The sequence below is a fragment of the Pieris brassicae genome, chromosome 14 (assembly GCF_905147105.1).
Source record: "Pieris brassicae chromosome 14, ilPieBrab1.1, whole genome shotgun sequence".
Lineage (NCBI taxonomy): Eukaryota > Metazoa > Arthropoda > Insecta > Lepidoptera > Pieridae > Pieris > Pieris brassicae.
Genome location: NC_059678.1, coordinates 1311321 through 1332978, shown reverse-complemented (window position 1 = coordinate 1332978; position 21658 = coordinate 1311321). Strand labels below are relative to the sequence as shown.

At 32.2% G+C, this 21658-nt stretch overlaps 1 protein-coding gene across 2 annotated transcripts in view; it reads left to right on the top strand.

Moving 5' to 3' along the window:
- Positions 1 to 3227: 3227 nt before the first annotated feature.
- Positions 3228 to 21658, top strand: part of LOC123718050 (bromodomain-containing protein 4-like) — a 49851-nt gene continuing 31420 nt past the window's right edge. For both annotated transcript variants that reach the window (XM_045674414.1, XM_045674413.1), the window contains exons 1-3: positions 3228 to 3497; positions 13854 to 13995; positions 16397 to 16506. In XM_045674414.1, coding sequence (XP_045530370.1) covers positions 3477 to 3497; positions 13854 to 13995; positions 16397 to 16506 — 273 coding nt within the window. In that variant the 5' untranslated portion in view covers positions 3228 to 3476. The remainder of the gene's footprint in view (positions 3498 to 13853; positions 13996 to 16396; positions 16507 to 21658) is intronic.

Below are 21658 nucleotides of genomic sequence, written 5' to 3'. Positions count from 1 at the left end.
CACACTACGTCTTTTTAAATTAAAACTAGAATTATCCGGGCTGGACATTATTTAAATATAACTTATTTTAGTCAGAGATATGAATGCTACATATATGTAGATATAGATACATACATACTATCTGATGGGGAAAGAAATTTTGAAAACGGTAAAAACGGTCTATAAAACGGCCTTTTTTAATATAAAACAATTGTTATCTATGGAAAATAATTTATAGATACACGTGCAAATATTTTGTTGTATTCTATTTATGAAGTTATTTCTTTAATTCACATTTAATATTCTCCATATATCGGCCTCTTTTAGAATAAAACTATTGTCATTTAAGGAAAATATTTCATAAAAACACGTGCAAATATTTTTTGTATTCTATTTATGAAATTATTTTCTTTAATTCGCATTAAATATTTTATATAAATCAGCCTATTTTAGAATAAAACTATTTATTTCTATTTTAACACTTTTTTTGTGTTCTATTCATAAAACAGTTTTCATAAGTTCATTGAATACTATAAATCCGCCATTTTGTTTAGAAGACCATTGTCATTGTTTGAAATGTATTATTAAACATTTCATTTATTACATATATTAGCAAATGTTTTTACCATTTATTTTAGGGTTTTTAATGTGTCAACTACTTACGAGACGAGAAAATGAATGTCAATTGCGTAAAACCATGGTATTAAAGGAAATGTAGAGTCAGAAAACATGCCGGTAGCTGCATGCTGGTAGCCCTTTTGTCTTCGGTCGGTAGCTCATATCTAAGCGTCGTGGTCAGTAAGTAAGCTCTGGACTGTCTGTTTCCATAGGTTCGGCCTCTCTTATTACATTGCCCAGTCCAACAGTTTAATACAAAGACTACGCTGGTTGCAGAAGGTCAATTGACGGGCTGTAACTTTCTTGTTTAGCCCATGTTCGGGTTGCAGCCAGCGGAGTGAGTAACAGTTTTCAAAGACTATAATTTAGTGTAGATAAAGGAAAACCGGTACTGATATTAAATAGTGATACCGATTTTTATATGCATAAATTATAAATAATTTCGCCATTATTGATAATGAAGCAACTGAAATTAGCTAATTAATGTTTGTGGCAATATTCAATGTGTAAGCGACTTTAGAAATTGGTGTATTATTGGAATTCAATACACGAGAATCATTTATTAGTTTGTGTATGTTTGTTAACAAATTTCTCGACGACTACTGTATGGCCGGACGGAACAGACCAAGTTTGAAAATTCGTTTAGTAGTTTTAGAGGTGATATTCACGTTTCTAGAAAATACATGTTTAATATACGTATATAATATATAAACTAAACATTGAAACTAACATTATCTTACTAACAAATTTCGTTAATAGTTAATTCAAATAAATACAAATTGCATAATCCTCTTCGTAGTTGGTTAAAAATAAAGTCAGAGTCGTTTGTAATCAGCCGAAACCATAGTTACTGCAAATGTGTATGTGTGCGTTATCTACTTGAAATATAATGGCGAGTGTACACTGTACGAATATTTTCTTGAAGCAGTTTATACAATAAATTTGTAATGTATAATTACTATTTATACAAGCAATTTTACATGTATAATTGCAAGTAAAAGAGACACTCCTTTGGAGGTTGTACGCTTCTTGAGTGGGTTTTAAATAATGTAAAATATATATATTTACTGTATTATCAACACGCGTTAAACAGATATACAATAATTTAATGCTATGTACTGAAGAGAGAAAGAGACGGAGAGAGCTGAACTTATTTTTAAAAGGGCCACAATACGAGCGTCCTAGGAATAATGGGTCCATGGGCAGCGACTTGAGGATAGCCTCCTGCCCATTTGCTGTTACACAAAACAAATGCCGCTTATAAAAAAAAAGACTAAGTCAGTAAAAGGTATAGCTTTATACAAGTTGGTTATCTTTAATAAACTTGGTATAACAGAAAGTTCAAAAACTCCTGGGTTTGTTTTATTATTATTGTCATTTGAAGTTTGAAACCCATGAATAAATCGATCTGATGTTTCTATAACTGTAGGATGTAATCAAAAATAATACTTATTAATATATAAGTTTCAATAACACAGTTTTTATGTGAAAGCAGTCATAATCTTGAGATTTTTTATTCATTTGTAGATAGAAATATAAAGTCCATTGTACTATATAATGTTTTTATTGTCGTATATAATGTTTAATAAATTTCAAACTGTACATTTTACGTTCATATGTATTACATAACATTTATACAGTTGTATAAATTGATGATAACGATCTTGAAGCACTCGAAAGGTCGTCTAAAGAAAATTTAATAAATTTATGTTATCTGTCAAAGTATAATTTATATTTACCAGAGACAATACAATAATTTTAAAAATAAAATGCTAAAAATAATAACATTTGTGTAAACACCCCTTTATAGAGCAAACGTCTGAGTTTCGATGTGGAAGTCCCAAGGTTGTCGATTTCAAATTTAAATAAATATTTAACCGATTTAAGAAAAGTGCATTATTATTATTGACTCTCATGACTCACATGGTCGTTTATATGTTTTGTCCTTTAATTTTTATTCTTCCATGTATAATATATATGGTATATATAATTTGTTAGTATATTAAGGTAAATAACTCAAAATTCCTTTATTCACATGTACACTTATGAACGTAAATACATACTTATTTATTACAACGCCGGAAATCAAAAAGTTTGATTGAGATGTAAACAATAAAATGGTGGCCGAGTACAATATGGCTTTAAACTAATTAAATTAATATCTTTAAAGGTATGATTTATAATAGTTTAGATATATTATTAATATATATATTATTTAGTTATAATTATGTTTTGATGCTAAAGAAGATTGTGGTACAAATTTTAAAACTTCGCCAAATATAACCGTATTTATATATTAATTATAACATAATTGAAATTATTTAAGATATTTAACAAGGAAAAAGCGTCAATAACAAAAGAGTCAAGTGTTAGCTTATCTAATTTTTAGTAATAATTAACAAATGATACTTAATGGCAAAGTTATAATTTGCGGACTAAATTTAGAACGCAATTGTTTCATAACAAAGTCAACGTCAAATCTCAAGCATTTCATAACTGTTTTTGAGTATTAATAGTAAATAATCAATAAATAATAATAATTGGTTATTAAAATTAAATAATTTCAACCCTAGAGTCTCCGCGTGTGAGCGAATAAGGTATACAATGGCACACAGATGCGGTCCTGCCGTCCGTTGAGGTGGCCGCGTTACGTTTTCAAAAATGTATACGCATTCGAAATTTGAATTATTATTTTTAAACGCCATATTGTTTTTATAACCGATAACGATTCGTCGCCGCGATTCTGTGATATGTTTTTGTTTTAATTACATCAAGTGACAAGTGAAAAAGTGCGCGTATAATATCTGTTAAAAATAGACAGTTAACAATGCAGCAAAATTTTCGTTGCATTCTGTGATTTGTGATTTGGATTACCGATTATGGAAAAGCCATCGTATAAGGTACATATTTTTTTGTCTCTAGGCTATTTAAATATAGAATCCATGTGATCATTAATAATACGGAATTTTAATAGACATGCCATTGTTCTTCAGTCTTATTCTTAGACGTAATTGTCAATTATTTCTGAATAGTTTGAATTAACAATATTTGTATTTTCTCAAACACTGTTTAACCTTTACATAAATTTTATTACTGTAATAATTAAAGATGTTGTGACGTGTCTTTGTGTGCAAAAGGAAAGAAATTATTATTAATTTTTGTTTGTGTGAGTGGATGGCGGAACTAGGGTTGTGCCATGTTTTATTTTATCGATTTTTTAACGACATTAGTTACATATTAACATCGGTACTTAGGTAATGCAAATTAGATTTTTATATTTATTTCCGTTAATTAGAATTTACGTTTGTAAAAGTAAGTGCCATTAATTTTCTGATTCCTTTGAACTTTGAACCAATTCAGAAATGAGTTATATTTAACTGTTTATATTTATGGTAATTGTTAAATGTTAATAATTTTGTATAGTTGAATTTTCTTTTCTAAATAGTGACTTCATTTTTACAACAATGGTATATTTGTTTATCTTGTTCACACGGTTCACTCATATCAATGATTTAGTCACGAATTAGGATTATATTTCTTAGATATCTTTTAATAATGTTAGTCTGTAATAGTATTTATTAAAATAGGATTATAACACAGCATAGGGACATGTTTTGCTGTTATTTATATTTATACTAATTTTATTTAAAAAATAATTTAATTATTTTTAAATTGTTACATTGACGTGATGTTACAAAAAACCTAAACGGCTTAACAGTTATTAGTGAGTTTAATTATCGTAATAAATCTCCTGTCGGAGCAAAAAAGTCAGGGTTAAAACCATATTTTACTTAAAATACTTAAACTCGACATTACGTAATCAACTTGATTCTATAAACTTTCACTTGTAACAAAAACTTGGTAATTCTACGTAAACAAAACAGTTATAACAGTCCATCAATTTCATATCTGTGACCTTATCTAAACGACTTGGCATATCTTGATGAATTTTATTAAATATATCTTAAATGTATAAGTCGATTGAATTTTGATAGGTGAATTATAGAGCTAGTGTGTAGTGAATATTGATCAAAGCAATTCAACTGAATAGTTATCGAAATCGGTCAAGCCGTTCAGTTTAATTCTCAAGATTATAATTAAGCGTTACTTTTTTATATAGTAACAAAAAAATGGCGGGTGGCTCATCTGATTTAAAATGATACATAGACACTCACATTGCCATAGGACTCGCAAATGCGTTGCTGGCATTTGAATTGGTACGCTCTTCGTACTTCCTACATTTGTTACATTGTTAGAGTTTATGTAACCTAATCGACAATTACACTTTAGTATAATTAACAATAACAGACTTCTAGAATCTTCCAAGATTATTTTACTGGTTGCAAATATGTTTTAAATAATATTCGAAATTTAAATAATTATTATTATTATTACAATGCGTTACGGTTTTTTTAACGATTTATTGGCTTACAACTCTATGGCAATTAGTACATACAATTATAGTTATTCATGAATACCTAGTACAAGATGTTATCAAACTCGAAACATTACATATTTATACTTCGTATAATAGTTAGTTATACTAGGTATGTAATACTAGTATAGAAACTTAACAAATCAAAATACTTGTATACGTTATAAGTATTGTATAATTTAATATTAAAAAAAACGCATAGTATGTTGCTAAGGTCAAAATTCGAAGACTTCTGGACCTTGAACTCTTAGGAAGGAATTTGTTGATGCAGAGAATTTGGAAAATTAATTTTATTTAGTACATTGAACAGTCTTTATGGGGTAGCATAGCAAATGTGTCATAAAATGTGTGTATAAACAAATAAACAATGCATTTACAAATCCCAGCCACATAATACGTACGTACTATGTACGTACTCGTAACAGTTTAATAAGTGATACGTTACTGCTATAAATAACAGGTTATTTGAATTTTGGGTCAATAACATGTGAATCACAGCTAAATTTAAGTGCTACGCTATTTTAGCTTTACGTTTATTAATTAATATGTGTTTGCGCGTAATACTTTAATAATATTAATTATATATATATTTATCTCAATTTTTTTTAATGTTGTAGTTCATCATAACATTACGGTTTTTACGTCTTACGTTACGTTTATATCTTACGTCTAATAGATAACGATACGTTACGGAAAGTATTGATATGGTTTTTTAAACTGTTTAGGTATCAAATAGTAATATTTAAATGGAATAAGTAATGCCGGGTGGTGGCAACTAGCGTGAATTCTGTCGTTTGCGCTTGGTTATGTGTTAGTGGTTCTCAAACTTATATTTATTAAATGCATTTTTACATTAACATATTTTTGTATGGTTGGCAGGAGGCCTATACTCTACAAGGGAGATGTGTTGGGCTAGTAGCTTCAGCGTGCGACTCTCATCCCTGAGGTCATAGGTTCGCTCCCTAAATGTCCGATGTGACTTCTTTCTATATGTGCATTTAAGATTCGCTCGTACGAAGGAAAACTTTATGGGGAAACCAAGTTTCCTTAACTCCAAAAGTTAACGGCTTATGCCAAGCACAGGAAGCTGATCACTTACTTGCCGATTGGATCGACAATTGATCATGAGGCCCAGACCTTAAAATTTTTAAGGAAGACCTCTATACAACAAATACATTTTTTATTTTATTATTAGTTAGAGCATAGTAGCTTCAGTGTCCAGTGTTTGCTGTCCTGGTGGATATGTTGAATTAATTTCATTTAAGTTGGTATTTATATGTATATAAGTCTGAAAGTCGGTATGTAGTGGCTCGTATATATTTAAATAAAGTAGTGTTTAGTTTTTGCTTGTCTGCCTTATCAGACAAATCTTCGCCAAATCCACGCGTATTAGGGACAAGTCAAAAGTAACCATAAATGGCCATGGTCACTGCCATGAAAGCGGATCCCTGATACCTGAATAGGTGGAAAGCAAGTGGAGATCCGTGGTCTCTGCCTACCCCTTCGGGAAGCGTGAAGATAATTAAAAAAAACCTGTGTATATGCACACGTTAAAAGTTATACTTCTTTGGCGTAACAAGAATATTTCGCCTTATTCTATGTTTGTGGACAAAACGACACTAACAATAGAAAAAAAAATCTCTCATAATTTTTCAACAAAATTAAAATGTTGACTATAAGAAATATAACTTCAAAAATTGGATAAATAATTGTAGTAAATCTGCTAAATAACCCAAATAATATTTCTTCTTAGTGAAAACTAATCAAAATATTTCGTCTCTTACTGTCACATTGTTGTAACGTTGTGATGAAGGGAAACGGATGAGTTTAATTTCTATTAGCAACGCGAGGATATGGTTTTTATAATGTCAATAAAAAAGCTAATTATATTTCAATATAAATAATAATATATTAATATTATTATTTATATTGAAATATTATTTATTTGAATATTAATATATTCAAATTATATAATGCGACCCAACTAAAGTTTGAGAAGCGGTGACCTCATCCAATATACGGTCGAAACATTATACAGAATAGGGTGTTAGTGTAGGGTTGTCACATTTTTTAAAAATATAATAAAACATTGTGTAAATTAAAAATAAAAGCAAAATGTAAAAGTCTTTTGGCTTTATTAAAGTCAAAATAGTTTAGTATAAGTTTTGTCTGGCTTTTGTCTATAATCACTAAACTTCAAGACACTATTGTAATTAAAAAAAAAGGTTTAAAACAGTTTTCCATCCTTAGATTTCTTTCCTCTTTAAGAATAATGGGTATATTTTAGTAAATTTACATAAGGCCATAAACAATTATATGTCTAAACCTTCGTGTAAACTAGTGTATAAAAATCTGTTTCGGTAGTTTTTGAGTTAATCGCGTTTAAATAGAGCTATCTTCATTTTAGAACATGTAAAGTTTTGTTAAAGTAAATTCACAATATAAATCTAGTCGTAAAAGGCGTGTTTTTTTTACAATGCAAGAATTATTTATATATATTTATTTATTTAAAACACTTCGTTGCATTACAATATAAAAATTGAACATTATTAAATGAAGAGGAGGGCAACTGGCGGCCTTATAGCTTTCGAGCGATCTATTCCAGGCAACCACGAGTGTAAGAAGAGAAAAAAATTGATTACCATATAATTTTTTTTCTCTAAGAAGTACAAAAATACATATTACATTTAGTTATTAAGACAAAACTTAACAGGAACAAAAAAAACAAACGGAACGGATTTTATTAATTAGAAAAAACTACATTTATTTATACTGTGGTGAGGCACACAAATTCCTGCGATTGTAATTGCCTAATTATTGTTTAATAAATTTCCTAAAAATTAAGATCCACAGTCAGCCATTTTGTTTACAATCACATAAAACATTAAGAATATCGGCAACCCTGACTTTGTGAAACAAAGACGCTGCCAGAAACGGTACGTGTGTGAACGGGACAGACATATTCATAATACGCTTTCCTTTTTATGTCAATATTGAGTGGGAAAGAATTGTTTTTTTTTGTGCAGACTAAAAACTAAAATAGATACGAAGTTTTCATTACATTATCTATGATTCATAGTCCTTTGTAATTGTGAAGTGTTCTATGGTAAGATACAGGCCTTATTGATGTTTTTGAATGTAAGTTAGATGTAGTTCTCTTAATATCCATAGACTAATCCACTGACGCAGCCTTGTGAATAAAAACTCTTTATTAGGATCTCTACATCCTTGAAGCAGTTATAACTGTAAAAAAGAAAGTGTTCAAAGCCTTTAAAGAATTGTTACTCCATGAGTATTAAACTATGTAATGACCTTCCTAGAAGTTATAGATTACTGTCGTGTAATGCTTTCAAGGGGTATGATGATTAATTTTTTAGAGGCAAGGCGCCTTTATAGTGCCAGTATTTGGACCATAAGTTTAGTCAACGATTATAAATAACTTATTATTATGTTTTCGTGAATGCAACAGTTATCCACCCTACTTATTACTTATATATATCTACTTATTAACGTCAATTAATGGGGGGGGGGGGCATGAAACGGCGTAACGTTTCTGTATCCAATAGTAAAACGTTTCGTGACCACCTCCAGTGACTCTTTATACCTAAAACTTACCATTATGCGATATAAAGCACTGGCAAGTGGAAAATAATATTAACAATAACGCGTAATTCAATCCCCATCGCGCACCCCCCCCCCCCCCCCCCCCAAATCTTCGTAATACTTGAAACCTCCCTAAAAACAATAATATACCAAAAAAATATAAAAACTATAATATATAATTAAAAAGAGTCTCTTTAGGCAAGGTTCCGATACTGTCAGCTTTGATAACTAGACTAATTCTTTGTCCGGGGTAACTCCCAGCTCTTTGGTCTCCTGTGATGTCGACTAACCTTTTTGCTATTTACTTACAAAGCCTAGACACCTGTATTTGCATACTTTAGCTTGTTTAGCCGCATCAGCTCTGTTGTCCCATGTAGATGGGAAGGGGCTAGTGTGTCTGAACAGGTTGCAGTCCATACCAGCATCCAGCCTATATTCTTATGTGATGCCTATTTTTATATATGGCTGACTGTGCGGATTTATGTGTATCTGTGTATTTCTTGCTAATAAATGCTATTATTATTATTTGTTTCTATTTCCGCATACTGTCAAAAAATTGCGGCAATAATTGTAATTTTTTTTTTATAAATATAGCTTTTTGTACACATTTATTTCTCTATAATTTATTGTATTGTTTCTATGTTCCTTTATCCATTTTTAATTATTATTACTGTGTAGGTTACCAATTATAGATACTGTATATTTGTGTTATTATGTCAATAATTTTGACATGAGTAATTCATGTTTCAATTACCGAGCTTGTGATAGTTACAAAACCATAGTTTATTAATGTATTTCTTGATTTTAATATAGTAAATATAAATTACGAAATGCATTTTCGTTGACAACTTTAACTTAGTAATTTTGAAAATCTTTAAAAACTGTTATTCCGAAGAAGTCTATCAGCACAGCAAAATCTTCCATATGTTGGTATGTACAAATATTGTTTATATATATTAATTAAGATCGCGGTTGCTGGTTCTATATATAACTCGTCACACCTATATATATGTATTTTTTCCTACTATTTATTATTACATTTTTCTGAGTCTGACGCGCAAGCCAACTGTTGTGGTCTCTGTTAGAATGACCAACGCTGTGGAACACGTCTGCTTCAGAGCATAATGCTGCCAGGGCTAGTTACATACACAGCACACACACTTAAAATACACCTTATGCCTTATTTTCTTTCCATACCCCTGACACCTGTGCCTAACACACTCCGTCGTGTTGGGTCTAAGACAAGCCGGTTTCCTCACGATATTTTTCTGCATGAGAAAGTCATTGGTGCACCGCCATTCGAAACTACGACCTCAGGGATGGTCACAGACTGAAGCCACTAGGCCGGCATATAAATTTATTACGGCATATAGATTAGTTACCAAATTTGTTTTTGATGTTTAACAATAGATGGTGATGAAACACATTCCTGGCGTACCGCGATGTTGTTGCCACGTTATACCATAGTATATATATCTTGTATATGTAGTAGTCATCAACTAAACATCTCAGTAATACCAGATGCAACTTCCAATACTGCAAGTCCAAATACTGATTGGCGTTGCGTACAGATGTACCCCACTCTCTGCATCTTCTACCATATACCACGGAGTGTTCAGAGTTGTTCGGATCACCTGCAGCTGAATTTCATCACCGGAAGGCAAAATAAGCAAACCACCCATATCACAACGATGTTAATTCTAGAACTGAACGTTTTTAAAAGCAGCTTTACCACCAGTCAGCTGCCCACTGAAGTATTTTCAAACCAATCCGACTTAGGGTCCCTAAAGACTTGAGCGTACCAGTTCTTAAAAGAAGGCATTGGCGAGCCTTCTGGAAATGTGATTGTCCATGGGCAGTATCAGTTAACATCAGGAGAGCCCCTGCCCCCTGTGACATTATAAAAATTGTGGAACCAGCTGACCACTGATGTATCTCCTTCGGGAGTTAGTGTCCAAGGACTTAGATCTGGCATTGCGTACCCATGGGTATTACTTAACATCAGTTGAGCTTATGAGGTCCGTTGTGCCATTCCAGAGCCTTTCCAGAGCTTAGTTTCCTGGTTAGGATTTCTGTTGGAAAACCACATCTCTTGTTGTGGATTCTTCTGCGCCTATGCTACTAATATTATAAACGAAAGTTTGTTATTATGGATGGATGTTTGTTGCTCTTTCACGTAAAAACTAATGATTGGATTGTAATGAAACTTTACAATATATCTACAATACAATGCTACAATTTATAAAGATATTGTACATCTTTGGTAGTTTTTTTACTACTCGGAATAATAATCCTGCGCAGGTGAAGTCGTGGACGCCAGCTAGAAAACATTTAGGTTCTGTCGTTTGTTGTTAGATGACTTCTGATATTTGTTATTATTATTATTATTATTATGTTATTTTGTTTATCTGCAGTCTAAGCCTAATCTTTGTCCGTCTCGCTCGCACGTTCACTATCTGCCGAGCTGTTTCAATTTTATACTTATTGATTCAAAGGCCGTGCTTGGTAAGGTTAGCATATTATTTATTATTTGTAGAAAAATAATATTATGTGAAAATTTTTTTAGAGGTCCCACTTAGGCGAAAATTATTCATATATAATATTATATATTCTGTATAACATTTTCGAATCACAAACATTTAAATAAATTAAAGCAAATCTTGCGAAAGAACGAACATCTTTTTGTTTGTCTAATAATGGACCAGAAAGAGCCCTACTTTAAATTGAATCTCAATGGTCAGAAGATCCATGACAGCTCGGACTGTTTCCATGAAGATCCATGACTAGCGCTAGGGCGTCCTGTGAGACTCGGATCTTGGATTGGGCCATCGTGGTTTAGTCTTTTGAAGGGCAGGACAAAAGCTCACAGGATTAAAGACGTACGGAAGGTCCACGTTACTTGGTGAATGTGGTTTTTTACCTTTATCTGATTTTGGAGACCACGGTCGACAGGTTATGCTAAGCTGGAAATACTTCGTTAGTGCCTTTTAAAGTATGTTGCCATCGCAGTGATTTGTAATTTGTCCAGGTTGCAGGTGTTTCTAAATTTAAAATATATTCATGAAAAAACTTATTGGCAGTACAACCTTTTTAGGTCTGGGTCTCAGATTTATATATTTGTTTCACGATCATTTGTTAATCTAATAGGCGAATAGGTGATCAAAGCACGCCGTCGACTTTTTGGGTGTAAGGCAAGTCGGTTTCCTCGCGATGTTTTCCTTCACCGTTCGAGCTAATGTTAAATGCGCACATATAAAGAAAATCCATTGGTGCACAGCTGGGGATCAAAGATACGACCTCAGGGATGAGAGTCGTACGCTGAAGCCACTAGGCAACACTACTTCACAAAATATATTAATAACACATACATATATATAAATAAAGATAGTGATAGTGAAATGCTTCGGGAGATGTAGCACAGGAACTAACTTTTTAATTTTGTTTTAATTTTCTATTTATCATTTTTTAATTATTATTACTATATGTAGGTAAGGAATATTGTATATCCTGTGTATTTTTGTGTGTATGATGAAAATGGATTTATTTTTACATACATTAAGAACTAAGGTTAGCTAAACAACATTATAGGTAACTTATATAAAACATTTACTCGATATAGTAATTTCGTAAAGGAAATATAAAAAAATATGTATTATTCATAATTGGTGGTTTTGTTGACGCTACATAACAAAATGGCCACATCCGCAGTTCGTATCGGAACAGGCCGCGTCCACATTACGCATGAATTATATTTTTGACTTAGAATATTATACGTTGAAATATATTATTGAAAAATTATATACAGAAACCTTCCTTAGGTATCAGATTATCTATTAGTGTAAACTATATAAAAAATCCGTTCGCTAGTTTTCGAGTAAATCGCGTTCATATCAGACGTGGGCATTCAAACAATAACTTCCTGTGAATCTCTTATTAAGGCAGCGTACGTAAGATACGTTTTCGTTTCTCTGTTTAAAAATCCGGCTACTTCGAAAGTCTTTTCATTTGTGTATACTGCCTATGATTCGTGGCTTTCTATTGGTGAAAGAATTATCGAAATCGCTTCAGTAGATCCAGAGATTATCCCCTACAACGTGTAGATTAAGCAGTGTCCCAATGGCGACGTGCTTAACCCCAGTTTGGTGTCTCTTCATATCCCGGCTGTGTACTTTTCCATTATTGGTCTTATAGTTTTATTTTAAAGGTTTTTATTGCTTTTAGACATAGACATATCATTTATAACTGACAAAACACACAGAAACACATAAATTAACAATAATTAAAAATAATTAAAAAAGATTGAGAGATAACAATTTTTTTTAAGAAAACTGTAATTGTGTAATGCGTGTGTGCTGTGGTTGTAATTGGCCCTGGCTCAGCATTATGCTGAGGAGCAGAGTTGTTCCACAGCGCTGGTCATTCAGCCAGAGACCACGGCAGCTAGTTTGCGCCTCAGTCGCAAAAAACAAATATGAATCTAATACTCAGTAATATAAATAATAATAGTAGTAAAAGTTAGCAGTGTAATGAAGAAAAAAATGTAAATTAAATAAAATTAAAAATAACGATAATTGAAGTGTGAATGTGTGTAAGAATGTAGTATATCTCTATGTAACACCAAATTCTCACACCGCCAATTTTCTTATCTATCTAGTCAGCTTTGCAAGAAACTTAATAGGATTCTTAATATATATCCTAAGCTATCATTCATTAACCTACGAACAAACTGAATTGCTAGTTCTTAATTTTCACTTACACTATTTTACACTTACCTCCCCTCCAGTCCATCCCTTCCTAAGACTATCATTCTGGTGTGTACAAATGTCTCGTCCATGTAAACCTTTATCTTTAGTTTAGTAATAAGTCTTAGCTTTTTGTTTTTCTTCATAATGTGATTCGGTTTCAATTTATAAGTTACTATTTCATTAAATTATTGGAAGAGCATTTGAATTTTTGAAGAATTACTTAGTCTATCACAAAAAACAGCTAATTTTCTGTTGCATTGTCGTCAAGAATTTTGATAAATGTTTATAATTTGAATTTTAGGAACAGCCATTGATTTTCATTATAAATATTTAAGATATAATTGTGTTTAATGTAAACAAATGCCAATAAATATTGAGAATTGTGTTCTTTCAGGCAGGGATGAGAGACACATAATCCACTCGGCCAAAACATCCGTATATATCACAGGAATTTTATTGTAAACTGTTTACAGCTCGTCGGAGCGCCGTGTGGTCATCATGGGCAATACACCTTCTACAAGGCACTGAGGTTGACTGGCTCCTTGGAGAGGATTATCGCAATTGGAGATTTCTTCTTCGTCAGGATATGGCAGGACTCGGAACTGGTTTCCATAGGTGGGACTTAACATAATTAAAGCTAAATACATCAGTTTCAATGGTATTATTAATAATTCAGGAACAAAAAAAAGGTTGTATATTGCAATGGTACAAAAGTTTACCACCATTGTACCGTTGCCGAGTGATTATGTAGAAAAAAAATACTTAAAAATCAATTAAAAACAATTTTTTAAAGTTTTTAAACCATTTATTGTAATTAATAACTAGATGACCCGGTGAACTTCGTATCGCCTACATATATTTGTGTCAAATCTTAATACATTGTAACAGACCTAAGAGGTCGGACCTCAAACAGCTATTAAAGACAAATTTTTGTTGGTTAATAAATATTTCACATGCCCCGGGAACAAAGTCGTAAACTATTACGACTGTTTTAATGTTTTCTCATTTTTGACTTCATTTCTATAAGAAATTTTGCAATTGTTTATGATAAAAATACACGAACATATCTCTATTCCACGGAAATGATTTTCTTCCCAACTTTTACCTACCCCGAAATAGATCGCATCATAGATTGTAACTCTACCTAATAATCATAAAAGTTAATGCGACAGTTTAAAAACAAATAGAGAGTTACAATATATCTCCGTTTCACCAAGGTCATAATATTTCCGCGAAAGGAATGGATAAATGATTACGTACTAGACATTCGTCAAAATTACCGTCGTAATGTACGGTTAGTGTGTCGTCAGTAATTACGTTTAAACAGTGAAACAATCATAACCGCCTTTGCTCTATATTATACTTAGATAAATTACTGTAATGTACATTTAATTATTCTTTAACTATTTAAATTAAATAAATAACAATCGTCGAATAGGAAAAAAATAAGCTTTCATTCCATCAATTGTATATGTAATGTACTTCTAGTAATAGCTTATAACTATAGTTTACGCTCTTCCGAAAACTATATCCATGAAATCCCATCTTTCTTTCTTGGCGATTCCTTTAAGGTCTCCGCAGTTAGGCTATGGAATTCACTTCCCGTCCCTATTCGCTTAGCTCCTTCTTTATCTTCCTTTAAATTTCTTCTGTACAAACATTACCTGTCCACATCGTATCCCGAACTTTCTTACTAACTACTAACTGACGTGAGACTTATCTTAAATTATCGTGAATAAATTCTTTTCCTTTTTCATGTATCTTTTTTTTAGTTTTAGTTTGTTTATTTGTTTTTGTTCCTGTTTAGTTTTGTCTCGACAACTGCGTAATATGTATTTTTGCACTTCTTGCCTACCTTATCCAATTTAATACATTTTTATCCTCACAGTGGTTGCCTGGAAGAGATCGCTCGAAAGCGATAAGGCCGCCAGTTGCTCTCCTTATAACTTAATTATGCTCAATTTTTATATTGTAATGCAACGAAGTGTTAATAAATAAAATAATATCATTACCATATTTTCATTCGACTTTGTTCCCCCAGGCAAGTGATTGTTTCTTATTCCTTAAAAGGCATCAAATAGCAAGCAACAGTTTTTATTGGAAAGTTTAATTGCCATTATTAGTATTTTTCTATACTTATTACAAATGTTTCCCACCGTTAATACCTTCCTTGTATTTCCACAAATACCTCAAGATCATAATTAACCAAATCGGTCCAGCCATCCCCGAGTTTTATAGAACAAACGGGCAGGAGGCTCACCTGATGTTAAGTGTCGCTGACCTCGTGTTGCCGGAATTTTAATAATTACTCCTAAGTCGAATTGGTTCGGAAATACTGAGTGAGAAGCTGGTTCTATATAATGGTGGTGCGTGATCAATCTCTCTTAAAACACTGAACGATTGTGAAATTTTTACATAAATTAGACAAAGCGTTTTTTTCAATAGAATTGTTGACCTGAAAGGATATCTCTGCTCAGCTCGGGCAGCTGCTTTGACGAGCGTAGCTCAGCAGGAAAGGGGTTTTTTCCTAATAGCGCAAAGGTATCTCCTGCGAGACTCGGTCCTCTGATATGAGCTTAGGCCACTGATATGAGCGAAGAACGTAGTATGGGATTCTGATGAAGGCGGTTTTTAACTCAAGTCCGAATTGGCCTTAATAATAATAAATTGGTACATTCAGTTTGATTTATTATAAGGAAACCACACTATATAAAAATAGGCATTCAACAGTTGCCTTGAGAGCGGCTTTTAAGTTGTGTTTGGGCCTTCTACGGGCCCCTGTTGAGGGATGCTCGTGCGCATGTGCCACAGCAAGTTTTATGTTCAATTCCCTACACCGACTCGACCACCCCACTTCGGGCGGATGTCCCACGTAAATTTGTAACAGAACCTCTCAAATGAGGGACAATGGCCCATGCTTACGTTAAGATTCTTAAGAATATATGTATTATTTAATAAAAATGTATTTAAGTGTAGGTGTATCTCAAAAACAATTGATATATCTTAATTTTTCTAGGAGAACTTCAACTCTTATGGACAGACCGCGTGTCCGACCAGACCCTGGTCTCCTTGAGGCTGTACTTCCTGCCGGAGAACACCCCTGATGGACGAGGTCAACAGGGCCAGGTTCGTTTAAATTACTAAACTAGTTTAATAATTTACTAAATATATAGACAATGAATTTTTATGACATAATACGCCAAAAATCTATTATTCCGTATCACACAAATTCAGTTTGAAATATTCTTAACCTATATAGTAATAATAATAATAAAAAATCGATAAATAGAAAATTAAAACAAATTGAAAAAGTTTGGTCCCTGTACTAGTCCTTTAAGGACGTTGAGGAAAGCACCAGCTCTGGTCACTAGTAGTACCAACTAACTTAAATCTTTAATAAGTGCATATGGACTTGAATCCCAATACCCAGAAGGGAACAAGATCAATGTTGGACGAACCACGGCATTGGCCGTTTTATGAACTGTGTACTACACATTTATTGATATCTAGTCAGTTGTCATTGTCAAAATCTTTTTATATTCCGGTTGGTATTCTATGGACTTACTTCTATTTCTTCTATAATATTAATTATAATTATATGACGAGTTGCTGCGATTCATAATCGGATTTGATTTAAAAGAAAATATTTTATAATATATTTATCAAACTAAACATTCTATAAGTTTTGAAGTAGTTTAATATTGTTAGGCAGAAATTACAATGTCAAACAGCCATTCATCTATAGTAATTTGATTTTGATCAACTTTAAAAACTAAATTAGTCCAATAAACTACTCTCATCTCTTTCTAAAAAATGAAGTTTACGCTATAATGAAAAGAGACAAATCTATGATTTGTATTTAAAGTTCTAAAATGTTACTAGAAACACATAAAATTATGCTAAACACTATAAGAGATTAATAAGTACTAAACATACAACAGGCTTCAAATGAGTAAGAATAATGATTACTAACAATAACTTACCATTCAGTGAACATAGGATTACAATAGACAAAAATTTTAAATAAACCGAAAATCTCGTCTCTCTCTAACGTATAGCGCTGTCTCGTTCTAATCCCTATTCCGTAACGCCAACTATTTCATGGATGAAATTATTGCCGTTTTGGTATGTACTATGAGATGTAGCGATTCTCTAAGAGTGTTTCTAATCAATCCAATTAATTATTCTAAGTTTATAATTAGTCTGAGAATGTTGAACTACACAAGTAAAAACTATAATTTTAATCGCATTACGAAATCAAAGAATTGTGTTTGAAATCCTTTGTGTATTTGATTTTAAAATTGGCGCCTTTGCGTCGTCAAGATGGCGTCTGATTTTTTCCGCATGAAACCTTTATTATTAATGTTCTATATTTATTTATTACTGTGAGGTTTTGGACTTAAAAAATTGCCACTTTGTTTGTACTTAAAGGGGTTCCCAAATCTAACACATTGTAATGCATATGTACTTAAAATAAATAAACACATTTTTTTATTTTTTGTCAAAATATATTACGATATTTTCACCACACGACTTTACTATCGAACGCCTAACCACTACCACTAGTATATGTAAATTACTGTCAACCACTGCGCAGCAGGGAGTCTACTACCTGCCAAATTAAAAAAAATATCAAAAATAGAACAAACTTATTTTGACTCGCACCACAATCAGTCCTAACTGGCACGGTCAAGGTAAAACAGACCTTAACTTTAACGAATAACGGCGATATCTACATAACGCTGCGTCAGAGTAATTTTCTAGTACGTTATGGGATTTCGTACTTGGATTTACAATTTTGATACTTTGATGACAATGGTAAATGAGTAATAAGTAATATAATAAATATTAGTTCCATATTAGGAACAGTCTACTATGTTATTTAATATATACAGAATTCTTATCAGCTCTTTAAAAGTGTTTATAAACGAACGTGTTCGAATGCAACTTTGTTCATATAAAACTTACCTGTTACTAGAGACGAAAGATTCATATAAAGTTAACTTACTCTATCTCTTTTCATCGCAGCGTAAATACAGTTTGTTAGAAAGAGACAAAATATTATTTTATTCATAAGACTTCAATTATCGATGGCATTTAAGTCTGTCTCTTGCTATGTCAGCGTAAATGCAATTTGAAAGAAAGAGATGAAAGAAATCTTATGGCTAAGGATGTTAGTCAGGTCAGTATCAAAACGTAACTTATCTGTATGACAAAAAGTATTTGTTTTGACATTAGAGAGTCATACTTAGGCCCATATCCTGTCTATCTGGGATATATAGGATATATATAAATTACAATCTCGATGTGAGTGCTGTCAGATATGTCAAACTTAATAGATGGTTTGACAGCTCTTAAAACTAGATTTATGATTAAAGTTCTGGATTAAATTACGGGCCTTTAGCTAAGTTGACTCTTAAACCACTTAGTTATTATTAATAAATGTTACGTAATACTAAATTATAATTACTGCTCACAACTGCTTAAGCGCAGTATACAATGCCACGTCGCGTTGACTACATGAGGATTTTAACAGAGCCGTCCATAGAGTAGCTTTCGCACTAATTTTTTTTCTGCCAATATCAAAATGTCGATGTTTATTCTTAAATGACATAACATGTCATTTATTATCATATCAGTCGTATTCAAACTAATAATTTTAAAAATCTTTAAATAGAAAAATCTGATGTAGATCCATTCCAAACATTAAATAATAAGCATGGAAGACTTCCAGCCATCAAGGTAATGAGTCGCTTAAAACCGTTTCGTACGAATTGAAGACTCAACTCCCAGTGGCGATGTTCCCTGGGAGATACGACCTCCAGTTGTTGAAAGAGAATACTCCTTCCTCTAGGGCATCCAGTAAAATGCTTGGCCATAGGCTTCGATGACCGGTCGTTTGCCTTCTTCTATAAAAAAAAACTTCAGAATGTGGCGGAAATAGATTTTAAGCCGCCTTGTCTGCCCATCACCTATGTTTTGGCTTATAATTTCCTTTATTAAATTAATTCACGCACTTAGAAAGAATTGGTGCACACGCATTTAAATACACGACCTCACGGTAGAAAAGAAGCTTATTGTGAATGGAAGTAAAACGAAAAAGGTACTAAAGTCAAAAGGGAAAATAACTCTTTCGTCTCTTTCTGTCAAATTGACTTTACGCTGTGATGAAAAGGGACAGAGTTAAATTCAATTTGTTGAACTGGATCAGTTTAATTGAACTCTTTTCACTACAATACTCTTTCGTCTCTTTCCGTCAAATTGTATTTACGTTGCGATGAAAAGAGACGCAACTCTAATAGACTTTAAAAAAAATATAATTCTTGTCCCATTTATTTCGGATCTAGGCATTCAGCTATCTTATCGTGGGTTCACTCTCCGTAAATAACTGATAACCGTACAGGTACAGTCGTGGACACAACTCAATATATATTTAGTCAGTATATTTATTGAATTTCTATTTATAAAATATTTTTCCTTTTGGATTTAAAACTTTGGGCTTCAGCGTGCGACTATCATCCCTGAGGTCTTAGGTTTGAATGGTTGTGCATCAATGGACTTTCTATGTGCGCATTTAACGTTCGTTTATGAAGGAAAATGTTACGAGACTGGCTTGCCTTACAGAAATTTGAGACCCAGATCTCTAATGTTTGTACCGCCACAGATTTTTTGATGTTCCACTTCCCCTTCGTTTTTTTGGTATTAAGGTGCCTGGAAGATACCGCTTGTTAGCGACAATTTAAGTAAAGTTACATAAATCATTATGTATGCAGCGGGCTTACTTAACTTAAGTATTTATGCAAAAAAATCCTTGGAAACATATTGTCTTATGATTACTATATGTTTTTATGTATATGCTAATTATTGATTATTTTCCGTGTTTAAAGATACTTAGGTTCATTGTTGTAGAATATTTCATTTAATTCGGCTTATTTACGGTTAGTATTTGTTATGACCCTTTTTTGCTTGCAACACTGTGACGTCATTATAAATTCAACTTCAGATATTTAAAAAATTATATAGTTTTTTGTAAATATAGACCATAGCAAATGAGAATTATATTATTCACAATATAATTGTGTAATACAAAAAAAATTAAACTTGTATATATATAATATTCAATAAATTGTACTTAACTCTGTCGCTATTCATCGCAGCGTAAATGTAATTTGATAGAAAGAGACAAAACAGTGCACAGATTTTACACATATTCAATGACTCTTTGATTTAGTTTGATTGGTTCCTTTTTATTGACAAGATATTTACGCAATTGAATTGTATATTCAAGTTTGATACGATTAACATTACTATAACATTCATTTATATGATAAAATGCAATATAACTACTATACTATAAACATTAATTGTATGAATATTTGTTATTGTAGAACTTATAAATAAATATTTTGTTTTAGTTATTATTATTAATTTAGTTATTTTTTATTTTGTGGTTGCTTGGTAAATTTTTTCCCCTGTTAGCTTGCTTATATAATCGTTGTGTATGTGTGTAACATTTGTGTAAACAATTTTTGTACGTAATTTTCGACGCCACTGTACACAAGTAATAATAGTTACAAACGAAAAGTACCTTTAACGTTCGTGTAGATAAAATTTCGTCAGTAGGTATTAAAATAGTTGGCTGGCTGGCTGGCGGCATGGATGGCTGCAGCAGGCCCACCTCTACTCTGTCGCTCCAGTGGTACCTTGGCCCATGCGCTCAAGGTGCCCTGAATAACAAATAGTTTTGTTGTATTTATTGCTAGAATGTGTGAAAAAAGAATTGCTTTGTCAGCTCTTGATACTAGATTTAACTTTACCCATGTAGCTGATGACATATGATACTATATATATATATATATATAGACCTAATAAATATATATATATATATTAGGTCTTTATATAATGATATTGGCGTTTTGAACAGAGGAACAAAAAGTATTTTTTTAAACATAATATATTTAATTAATCGAAGTATGTACCATTGCTATCTATGTACTTTTGTCATCTTATAGGTAGAATCCCTTTACTAAAAAAACGTTTCGGACGAGAATCAATAAAATCTTTGAAGGTGGTTTCGACACTCCATCAGAGAGAGAAATGATAATCTGTTAGAGCAAGGTCCGGGGAGTACAGTGGATGTCTTAGACAATTGAAGCTCCTCTAATATGGTAGCAATCTGTTGTGTGGTCTAGCGTTGTCGTGAAGCAACGGTGGCCTGGCTATTAACCAGCGTTGGTTGTTTAGCAGATGTTTTTTATCATGCTCTGCAGTTGCTGAC